Below are 11839 nucleotides of genomic sequence, written 5' to 3' on the forward strand. Positions count from 1 at the left end.
TGGTTTTGTGCCTTTTAAGCCCTCACAAATGTAGGCAACGTGGATCCCGGATTGGTAAGAATTTTATGTGCCGCAAGTGATAAGGGGATTGATAAAAATAATGCTTTAATTTAAACATTTATCCTGAATTGATTGTTGAAATGTTAGCTGTCATATGGGTAAAAAACAAACAGAGAAACTCAACATCAATTCAGAAACATTACAAGAGCATTAAAGTGCAGGAGAGGAGCTCCCATGGCTTGTGTGAAAGTGAAAGCAAGTGAGGAAGTGGAATAACAAGTTTCAAGTTTAATAAAAGAAACAAACACACCGCCCTCTGTTTTCATCTGCTGAACAGAACGGTGTGAAATATCAGGTACACACAGCAAAACATGTTTTAATAGAAATACATCCATTAGTAAAGTAAAAGCCATATCATGTTTGGAATCTGATGCTAGGCTTCGTCGTTAAAAGATTGCCCTACAAGAACTAGTTCCTGCTGTGCGACCCATATTTCCTGTGGAGGGTTATGTAACTTTGGTGGAAGTGCAACAAGATGGAGACTGGAGGAAGGCGATAACACCCATGTGGTAATTGCCAAAGAAAGTGCGATATTTATATTTATGTTTATGCGTAGCTATAGATAGATAGATAGATATAAAAACTTGGTAGTCACTTCATTAGTTACACTAATGGAGACAGTTTTTCCTTAAGAACTTCCCTAAGTCTTTGTGGCATGGATTTGACAAGGTGCTGGAAACATTCCTCAGAGATTCTGGTCCACATTAACATGATGACATCACAGCTGCAGCAGATTTATTGGCTGAAATCCAAGATGACGATGTCCTGTTCCACCACATCCCAAACAGATTGAGATCTGCTGACAGCGAGCTTGTCATGTTCAAGAAACCAGTTTGAGATGATTGAGTTTTGCGATGTGTGTTATACAGGCACGATGGATACACTGGTAATAAAAGGGATGAACATGGTCAGTAATGATATACAGGCAAGTATCGACTCAGCAGTCGATACTGAGTCCGAACTGCTGGTACAAGGCAGGATGGACCCATGCGTTCATGTTTTTTATGCCAAATTGAGAGCCTATCATCCGAACGTCGCAACAGAAATCAAGGCTCTTCTGACTGGGCAGTGTGTTTGCAGTTTTCTGCTTCGCAGTTTTGGTAAGCCACGTGTGAAGTTTTAGTTTCCTGTTCTTAGCTGACAGGAGTGACACCTGGTGTGTTCTTCTTCTGCTGTAGCTCATCTGCCTCCGGGTTCTGTGTTTTGTGTGCTTAAAGACGCTTCTCTGCATACCTGTGGTTATCTGACTTCCTCATCGGCACAAAGCAGCCTGTCCATTATCCTCTGACCTCTGACAATTCAGTTTTGTTTCAAAATTTCAATCCTACAGTTCAATTGTAGGACAATACAAGATTTTGGAGTTATCAAATATGATTCCCCCCCCCGATAAAATGCAGAAAACCGATAAAGAAGCAGGTGACATGGGGTACCCGACACAGTGGCCGGTGAGTGTATTTTAATGCTGTAGCAGGCTTGTGTTACAGTGTGCAATTACAATCTCACCTGAATGTGGTTAAAAGGTATGGAGGGAAGAAAGGATTGTAGTAATATGGATATTTTATTCATACAATTTATTTTGAAGGCCATCAGTTTGAATTTTACAAGGTTAATTTGAGAATGTCTTAGGTTAATCTTGGCCCCCAGCATCAGTGGGGGAGGTGCATAAAACTGAACATACAGAACTAAAAAGTGTGTGTATCCACAAAGACAGAACATGCTGTCCTTCATCAGATTTATTAGCTCTGTTTGTGTATCGTTGCCTTTTATAAACCTCCAGCTCGGTAAGTTTCAAGCATGTGCAGGATCTCTTTTCCACTCCACAATTACTGTCACTTCTTTTTTTTTTTTTTTTTTTTTTTTTGCTTTTTTTCTTTTTCTCTTTTTTCTCTTTTTCTTCTTCTTCTTTTCTCTCTCTTCTTTTTTTTTCTTTTGTTCTTCTAGCCTATAACTTGCTCAAACAGCTCTTGATTCCTCTATTTACCATTCCCCCCTCCTTCTCTCTCTTTACCTCGCTCTCCTCCCTTCTTGTCTATTTCGGTTGATCCCACAGTCTGTTTCCTTGTCTACATTGTGGTATCGTCCTCGCTTCGAGGTCACAGAGTGAGACACCGCCAATCCTCCAAGAAAGCTTAGTCTAATCACCCTTCCTATGCCCCTGTTAACTCTGTGAGATTGCGGAAACAGTTGAAGGTGCACTACTAATGAGGATATGCTGTGTTTCCTCTCAAGGTAAAATTGGCATATAGTTCTGATTTAGTATACAGTAACTTGGATTATACTGCAGCAATAAGAATTGGTGAGAAGTGGGAATGCAGTGAAATAACTCAAAACAAGTCAGATGGAGCACGAAACACAAGCAAAACCTTCATGATCAGAAATGCTATAAATAAACCACTACTTTATAATGAACAAGCTTTTGAGCTCTGAGAAGCAGGGGAGAAGGTCTAAGGAGCTAAACATTTTCAGGCAATATTTTATCCTAAAATACTTTAAAAACTAAGTATATTTCTACAGGTTATCTAAACAATGCATGTGAATAGGCAATGCCATTGTGGGTATTTATGCTGATATGTCCAAAATGCTTGCTGGTGGAATTTCTGCCTCAAGTTTCTTTGTGTACAAAGCAAACTAAAAGAGCATCAGCGAAAAAAAAAAGAAGAAAAAAATTGCAACACAGAGCTAAAAAAAGATTTTCGAACCAAACGAGTCTATATTGGTAAAATTCAGATGATTATGAGTAAGTCAGATATGATCATTAGCCTAGTAATATTGAAGCTGTAACGACAATTTGCTGTTACCTTAAAATCAAACTAATAATGTGAGTAATTTCAGACTTGCAGTTCTTTAGATGTTGTTCTGGGTTCTTTTTTGACTTCCTGGATGAGTCGTCACTGCACTCTCTGAGTAATTTTGGTTGGTCGGCCACTATGGCGAAGGTTCACCACTGTTCCAAATTTTCTTGTTTTTTGGATATTGATTCTCACTGTGGTTTGCTGGAGGCTTTGTAAACCTTTCCAGACAGACAGATGTCAGTGGCTTTCTTAGATTGTGGCATGATGTGTTGCTATTTGTGATTTTTTTTTTTTAAGCCTATTTCACAACTCATGTGCATGGTAGTTAACCATGTTATCTTGCTTTTCATTCATAATGAATACCCATGCATTTAATGGCATCCCAATGGGGGTCTTCTGTAATGAATTCCACCACATGTGTGAGGCTAACAGTTGTGAGCACGAACCATCTGAGCCCTGCGTTACATTTTCTCTCATGGAAGAGTTACATTTAAATTGCCAGTTGTTTACACAGTACATTTATATATAACTGACCAGTTATAGCTCTTGGAGTCCATGTTGCAACAGCATAAAGCTACATTTGTGGGAAGATTTATATAATTACAGTACACCATAGGGTATGTGTCTTGTATTTAAAAAGCACAAAGTAATGTACTATCTAAAGCTTTATTTAAACAACGGTTCTGTGTGGCTGCTTGAAATTTCTCCCGATTAAGTATTGTTACTGTTGTTGTTTTGGTGCTTGGTCGCTGTAATGTTTTTTGCTTTATCAGTCTTCTTTTATGCAGCTTAAATAAGTTAGCGCTGTAAGTTTTAGGGGGTTCTTGGTCCCAGGAAACAGTGCAAGCCATGGAGCCACTGTGGTTCATATGTTTGACGGTAAAATATGCCGGGTACTTTCTAAGAGTGTGTCAAACTCATCAAAAGTTTGATATTTAGCCAAGTGACTTCATCTTTGCACTTGATCTGAATTGAGGCATCTAAACGGAACCACTGCTGTGAAGACAATAGAAAGGGTTTGACTTCTTTCGCTTTCCTTTGAATTCTGCTCTCCCTTATGCTTGCACTGCCCTGTTTCCCCCTTGTTTGTCACTCCTATAAACAGTTCTTGATCGCTACAGACAGAGAAGGCAGCCCCATATGCAAAGAGTGCAAGCAGCAGGAGCAGCATGGAGTGCTAAATAAGACTTCTTTACCAGGTCTCACTAATGGGAAGGCAGTATGAATTCTACAGCTTCTCCTACCATAGTATTTCACTTCCCCTTTCTCTAATGGGCTGGTGCATGCCAGACAAATGAGCGTGCCCTGACTGGCCAGGGTCCAGTTCCTCCCCTTCTACTGGAATGACCATGCTCATTATCTCATTTTGCTCCGTGGTCAATGCAAACAACACAATCCACACTTTTCTTCTGAACTTCTCCTTCTTCTTTTTCTCTTTCTAGGGATTCTGAGCCATCTGGTTCTGTCAGTAGTGGTGTCACTTCTAACTACAGTCGCTTTTAAATGCCAAAAATAGGTTTTTAGTAATCACTACACATAAGAATAGGGTATGTGATTGCTTATATATATTAAAAATATAAGTATTTTAGGTATGAGTATTATACCAGTATACATACATCTGCAGCGTCATTTCCCCCTAATTAAGGACCTGGAGGAAGTTCAATTCACTTTGTTTTTTTGCCATTATTTTCACACATTTGGAGTTTTTGTTCACTTTCAGGCTTTTATTAAAGCTTTTTTCTGCATTTCTCAAACACAAATTTCTCATTATCTATAGGAAATGTTGTAGCCTGAGCCTATTTATTCAGTCAGTCTCTCTTTTAGCAAAGCCTTTAATAATTATCCTCTGTTTACTTACAATTCCCCAAGCTCATGTGCTCCTTTTGCAAAACTAACCACATTCTTACTCACTGCAACACATTTTGTACTTGTGATACACAACAGAAACCACAGGTGGCAGAATCAAAATATTTTTACAGTACGGATGTTTTCTTTTCTTCCTTTCACATGAATCAAGGTTGCTCACACTTGTGGCTCATGGTGTGATGGTATGAGCTGGATCAGAACGCACAGACTCAAAGGCGAATTGAAGATCAACATCAAGAACTTAAGAGGAGGGATGTTTTATAGATGTTTTTAAAAAATTTCAGCAGAAATGTAACTTGTTGATGTATCCATTTTTTTCACAGACGTGTTTTCATTTAGAAGAATTTTCCATTTCCCCTCCCAATACCAAGTGTTTGCAAGTCTTATAAGACACATGCATTGCTCTAGTAAAGATGTTTTAAATTTAATTCTTATAATTACGTTGCACAAGACTGTAAAATGTGTAAACAAATGAGATTGCAGTCTTATGAGACCAGCAATGCAATGCATATTCAACATGTATATTATCAGAAGGAGAGGTGCTATTTGAAGAATTTACAGGAACATTTTGAACCAGTAGATGTTTGAAAAAGGTGGAAAAGGTTTTTAAAACTTCATTTTGATGCAATTAGCAAGTTTTGTGTGTCTGTGTGTGTTTTGTTTTTAAGCATTTTGATTGGGGATTTAATACTAGAGCCCAACTTATACAGTTTTAACACTGATACCAGTTGCACTGAACAAACTGTGCAACATCAACACCTTTCTTTTTATCTTTTCACTTTTAAATGCTTATAAAGGGCGATACAGATAGATCAGCAAACAGCTGGTATAGCCTGATGATGTTGGTCTGCCGATGAGCTCTGTTAAAAATGTTCTGTTTTTATGTCTCCATAACTGAATTAAAGCTAATTTAAGTCATGCTTCAACATAACTGTCCAGAGGTGTTTCAGAACAGTTGCTGAGTGGTAAGAATTGCTTCTGGAAGGACCGTGCTTTTGTCTTGTTTTTCAAATGAAAATGAGAAAAGTGGGATAAAAAGTACAACCCAATCACATCAGATTCCCAGCGGTCACCATAACGTTTTCTGCTATTAAAGAGTACAGTGTTAATAGGAGAATCTTTAATGTTTACTGTATACAGATGTTTCACATTTTTGAAATATGAAAAAGACTGTTTGATCACTGTGACACGACCACACAAGGCTGAGCAGACTTCACATTTTTTATTTTCTGATGAGGTGTGTGATGAACTAGAAGTAGTGTTTTTTTGTTTGTTTTTTTGTTTGTTTTTTTTGTTTGTTTTTTTCCAGGTTGTGTGTATGATGTGAAAACTGTTTCGATGATCAGGTGTTGTCTAAAAATTATGAAAAAGTGTATCAAATTTTGAAAGACATGTTTTCTGGTGACTGCAATCTTTAGCACCTCGTATATGTTTGCTTTACAACTGAATTATTAGGCAGATGTAAATTTCTTTTGTTCCCCAAATATTTATTCTGTGGGTTTCTGAAATGCTGCTTAGATGCAGAATATTGAATCTTCTAGCTTCCCATACACAAGCCCTGCTGCACCAGTTTTCCATAATACCTTGTTTGTTCTTGTATTTTCTTTTTGGCCATCTTCATCATGTTGTTTTTGTCTATCTGGGACATTGAAAGTGCAAAGTAGCTTTCACTAGTAGCAACAATCATTGCACAACATAAATTGACACACAAAGGCAGCTGTTAAAATTAATTTGGCTTTATTGCGTGCCCTGTACATACTGCAGATATTCTCAGAAAGTTCTGTTACAGTGACACCTTGTGGCCATACTGCAGCTCTGCCACTCCACTCAGACCATGCCAGGAGATATGCTCTGCATTAAAAACCTCTCACAAGTTTAATGTATCCAGCAGCAAGTGCACACTCTACTCAGTAGCTCGTGTTTCTGTAAACCTCTGTATCCTCTGGCACGGCCTTCGGGCTCTCACTGTTCTCGGTGTTGTTGAGATGGTATGAAGTACAGATTTTGGATATACAAGGAGACACACAAGGGGAATAAATTTTAAAACACAAAGGTGGTGCAAAATAATGCAGATTCATTCATTGGGTGGAGACATACAGCAACAAAAAATGAATACATATGACTCAAATTAATCTACTGACTGGTGGTTCTATTAACTAATAAGAAAAAAAAGATACAGGAAATTGTTGGTTGATCACACTCAGGATTTGTTTACTTGTTTATTCAGCAGCACAAACATTTCTTTTCTTGGGTTTATGGTCTGATTTCTTCCAGTATGGTGAGTTCCATTCTGGACTGGACTAATTCATTTAACATCTTACTTCCAGCTGTAATACCGGTTTTTATCTTTATTATGTTGGCAATTCAATAAACTGTGTTTATCATCCAGATCCATTAACATAAATTGTTATATAAAACTTAAACAGAGAGGTTTTCCATACAAGAAAGGCGGAAATCTCAGAGGTCTTTGCCTTGTCTAACTGCAGAAGTGAAAAGTAAACTACAAATGAATGAGTAGACTTCATCTTCCGCAAGCAGTAGCTTAGGCAAGCTGCAGTGCTAACAGTTCCTCTGCGTTATGGCCATTAGGGAATACAGACACAGCAGTCAGACCAGTCTACAGGCGCTTTCCGTTCTCTGCATCCACACAAGCTTCCTTGCCCGTGAGCATGCTGACCTCTGTGTCTGAACTGATGCGTCTGTTCACTCTTAGCCAAATAAATAGAAAACACGGAGAATGACAGATGGAAGGATAAGCCAAACCAGGTGTGTTTAAGTTTGACGGGAAGTGGAGTCATATTTCCCACGTTATGACGACGTTAGTGTTGTTTCCGTAGGTGCTGGAGATTCCGTGGTGCTCGTGGATCCTGCCTCTGTGGGGGCTGTGGCTTCGGTGGCTGGATTAATCATGTGTGCTGCTGTGACAGTAACTGAAGCTGGAGGGGCGGCAGTGGAAATTGGCAACATGGGAGTCAAACCCTGAGAGAGGACAGGAGGCAGCTGGGAGGGCAGCATGGTGGGCAGAGGAGGCAACGTGGCCAGGTTTGAAAGGTTCAGGGGTGGGAGTGGAGCCAGAGATGGGACTGTTGAAGACAGATAAGAGAGGATAACTGAGGTGCCTCCTTCATGTTAGTTTTTTTTTTTTTTTTAACTCAAGTTAACTTTTCAAACACAGAACATTTTCACTTCACCTTCTTTTTAGCTGCTCTGTAGAGATTTGGAGAAATAAAGGGTCACAACACACGCTGGCATGAACATGTTTTTACCATCACGATCTGACTACAAACCATCTCCTGATCACACTCAGCTGCCTAAATGCAACAGTGCGTTTTGCTCACTGAACAGACTTGAAGCAGTTTACCCACAAGACTTCTTCCCTGGTTTGGTAGTAATTAAATAATATTTCATTTTCAAAAACTAAACTGATCCTTTATTCCATAAGCTTAAAAGCAAAGACTGGAGTAAAGTCTTCATTACCCACCTGTCATCCCTGCTGGTGGCTGTAAGGTGCTGCCGCCTGCTAGTGACACACCACTGAGATCTAGGACTGGCAGGTTGGGAAGGTTAGGGAGCGCTGTTAAGCTACCTGGGAGGGGTATCAGACCTAGAAATGCAAACACATCCACACAACCACCATAATCATTCATGTTCTTAGACTTCCTCAGTCTTATGTACACTGCTCTTCAGAATGCGTGCAGCTTTAATGCAGTAAACCACTCTAAAAGGTAAAACTAGGCACAAATCACAACTAAAAAAACAAAAGAAATAACAAAGCACCATTGCCACTGATGTGAGCAAAAAAAAGAAGGCTCAGGGGAGAAGAAAGGGCAGGGGGTAGTTGATGAGGCTTTGTAAAGGAAAGTCATTCTGAGTGTGGGAAACGTCAACATGAATATGTTCACTGAATGTGTGTAATGTGTACACAAAGACTTGTGTCTTTATTGAGGAAGGGTGTGAACCTTGCTGAAATCACCTGGTAGCGTGGTGGCTGGGTTCAAGCCGGCAGTGGCAGGATTCAGCGGAGGCAGAGGGGTGAGTGAGGGGTTAGTGGAGGTGGGCAGAAGAGGGACTGTAGGCAAACCTGAATTGGAAGAAGAGAGACATTAAACATTAGATGAGAATATTCCTGCCGTGTATCAAACTTAAAACTGGTGGATTTAACAAACGTCTGTGAGTGAAAGTGCAGACATACCTGTCTGCAGCTCGCTGGGCATGGTGGGTGGGGCTGAGGAGCTGATTGACAGGGCAGACAGTGACCCTTCAAGGCCAGAGGGAACTGCAGGTGCAGCAGGAGAAGGGGTGACTGCTGAAAGTTGCACCTGCAGAAGGTAGACATTTTCATTGAATCTATTGAAAAACATAACTGTTCTCTCCAACAGGCTGTGTGCATGCTAAATGAAAACAAACACTCAAACCCTTCCAATGCCGTACCTGCACATAGACCAAGTAATTTAAGCGATTGATAGTGGGTATCGATTTATAGCCCCACAAACTCCAAGACACAGGTACAAAAAGTTTCAACAGAGTCATACTTAAGCAGCTTTAAACTGCCCTGTTTTTTAAATAAATGTGTACATTCTGACCTCAGTAAATCCGTCTTTCAGTGGACTGACAGGCTCACTGGAAGAAGTTCCAGGGAAACTGATCTTCTTCCCCTCCTCAAACGGCCGGGTGGGAATCCTGTGGAGGTATCCATAGCCGATCCCACAGCCAAGGCTAGAGTAGGAAAAGAACACTGAGAATCTAAAGTGTTCCCCAGTGAAAATCATTTGACATCCACCTGGTCTGAGACCTTTAATTTACCACCTTTATGCTCATGTTTTAAAAAGAGATTTAAATCGGCCTTTTTATTTATTCTCATTTTGGCTCATTTGTTCAAGGACATCATCATTAATAAAAATAGCTGACCTTACTTGGCTGATAATATTTATGCATTTCCATTTTTAATCATGTCAGATGCAAATAAATAGGACGCTTATTTTGAAAATACACAAATTCCAACAGGAGTCTGTGTATTACCTGCCCTCTCCTCCCCAGGCAGTGTTAGGTGTAATAACAACCTCTCTGCAGTTGTCAGTGTCTGTGTTGTACACATACAGTTTCAGGCCCTTCCCCTCGTGGCTCTCTATTAGAGAAAAGAGGTCCTCGGACTGCAGAAACAGGAGGACAAGAAGGTAAATCTTCAGGAACTAGTAACATTGAGTGAAAGCAGCAAGAACCAAGATAAGTATGGGTAACCAACCTCATTCATAACAGTATCGGCTCCAATTATATAGTCAGTGTGTGGCCGCAAGCCAGCAAGGGCTGCTGGGGAATTAGGCTCCACTTCCTATTAGACATAGAAAAATTACTGCTGTATCACACAGACGGAGATGATGCAACACACAACCTTTGTGGCTACCTACCAGGACATGCCACACGTTCTCATTGGCTCCCTCAAAGCTGCAGAAGCGAATGGAGACACCGAGCAAGCCCTGACCCCCCCACAGGTTGCTGGGGGTCACCGTGGCCTCCCGCAGCTCCAGAGTCTTTGAGGAGTAAACTAGCATCTTCACTGGTTTCTCGACATGGGCTTTCAACAAGTCCTTTAACGTGTCGTTGTCCTTGTTCTGCAGAAAATGAAACAAACATAAGTAGAGAAAGGGGCAACGGTGAACTGTAGCCTTCCATAAGGCTCTTATTTCATCCTGCCAGCTGCAAGTGCTGCATTTTCTCACCAGTCTGGTGTTGTTGATGGAGACGATGAAGTCAAAGAAAGGCTCCAGCCCTGCCCGGTGCCCAGGCGAATTCTCTTGAACCTGTATGAAAATGAGGGATATCCTCAGCTGCTAGGCTGTGATGCTTTATTGAAATTCAAGTTTCCTCCAAATAAATCGCGCTGATCAACATGCAAACTAGTCATGACTCAACTGGCTTACAAATGAGCAACTTCTAGGATACAAAGACGTCAAATCAGCCTTTGATCTGAGTTACCCTGTATACAAATACCACTGTGTGAAAACCATAATCAGGATGGGGGTCAATCCTACTCATCCTACACTCATGCTATCAAGTCTAGCCTCTGTGTTTGCTATTTTGATATCACTGTTACCACTACTGGACGACAAATACTAAACGCTCATTTTAGCTCACTGGTCGATTAATCAAAGGCTAAGCATATGTAAACAGGGTAAAAAGCCCTGTGCACAAGATAAGTGTCTGATAACGAGTCTATTACTAAAACTAGCTTGGCAGCTGTCATTCAAATTAGCGACGTAGCATCAACTAGCCCTACGGTTTCTTTGCTTTCAGCAAGCATATTTAACTAGCTGAGCAGCAGGCATACACAGACACCGTGATTAAAGATGCGTGTTGGGTTGACACAGCTTTAAACTACACATTTCCCAGACGTGGTGGTTTGCTGGACTGGAGGCCCCGGCAGTCATCCCCGGCCTCAAGTCAACACATACAACCGGGAATTCTTCGCCTCAGACCGGAGGCTAAGCTAAGAGCTAAGAGCAGGCTATAGAAGCTACAAACTCACCCGGAGGACGTGGTATCCCTCGGAGCCTCCTCCCGGTATCTCCACACTCTGCGAACCACCCATACTTTTGCTCTTTTAAGGCCTTTTTAGTTTGGTTTAAGGCCGCTTGTTACCCAGCGAGTTAAGAATCCTTAGTACTTCCACTCACCGGGTACACGTCGCCAAACGACAAGCGAACTGATGCGCATGCGTCATTACGTGGCAGGAAACAACGCCTTTTCAAAACTTTGAAATTCCTGTCGGTAATAGCTAATTAATATTAACAAGCCTCTATAGTGACAGACAGCAGCACATAAAATCCTAAACGAATATTCGTTCACATTTAAAAGAAAGATAAAACTGCAAAATGACTGTCACATATATCTTGCCTTTTTAATCTTACAATTTTATTTTATTTTATTTTATTTTAATCAAATTACATACATTTAGATTTATTCAGCACTCTTAGTTGCCTTTGTATGAAGTTGTGTGACTAGGTTAAGAAACCGGTCCTCATTTAAAACTTCTTCCTATAATCTATCTCTGTTACAAGTCTCTTATCAAATGCAGGCAGCGTTCATGCTCTGCTAGTTCACTACACCTAACCTACAAAAATCAT

General features: G+C 40.5%; 1 protein-coding gene across 1 annotated transcript; it reads right to left on the reverse strand.

The window, feature by feature from the left end:
- Window positions 1–6433: 6433 nt before the first annotated feature.
- gorasp2 (golgi reassembly stacking protein 2) lies at window positions 6434–11424 on the reverse strand. The gene is made up of 10 exons (XM_086272304.1): window positions 11242–11424; window positions 10436–10516; window positions 10124–10327; window positions 9961–10047; window positions 9738–9868; window positions 9302–9434; window positions 8911–9037; window positions 8692–8799; window positions 8200–8322; window positions 6434–7801 (listed from the first exon to the last, which is right to left on the reverse strand). Exons 1-10 carry the CDS (start codon window positions 11302–11304, stop codon window positions 7527–7529), a joined length of 1332 nt encoding a protein of 443 aa, XP_086128430.1. The 5' UTR covers window positions 11305–11424; the 3' UTR covers window positions 6434–7526.
- Between the last annotated feature and the right edge of the window lie 415 nt (window positions 11425–11839).

The sequence above is a fragment of the Aulonocara sp. 'chitande type north' Nkhata Bay genome, linkage group LG18 (assembly GCF_057382095.1).
Source record: "Aulonocara sp. 'chitande type north' Nkhata Bay isolate Kocher_YH1m ecotype deep benthic linkage group LG18, A_spYH_male_GT1.1, whole genome shotgun sequence".
Taxonomy (NCBI): domain Eukaryota; kingdom Metazoa; phylum Chordata; class Actinopteri; order Cichliformes; family Cichlidae; genus Aulonocara; species Aulonocara sp. 'chitande type north' Nkhata Bay.

Bases quoted from the DNA above. Each gene is read 5' to 3' on its own strand.
- gorasp2 (XM_086272304.1), bottom strand. From the start codon at position 11,304: ATGGGTGGTTCGCAGAGTGTGGAGATACCGGGAGGAGGCTCCGAGGGA. The intron at 9,869-9,960 runs GTTGGTTACCCA...CTGTTTCTGCAG, and splicing joins CCGATACTGTTATGAATGAG to TCCGAGGACCTCTTTTCTCT. The intron at 9,038-9,301 runs GTCAGAATGTAC...TACCTTCTGCAG, and splicing joins TGAAAGACGGATTTACTGAG to GTGCAACTTTCAGCAGTCAC.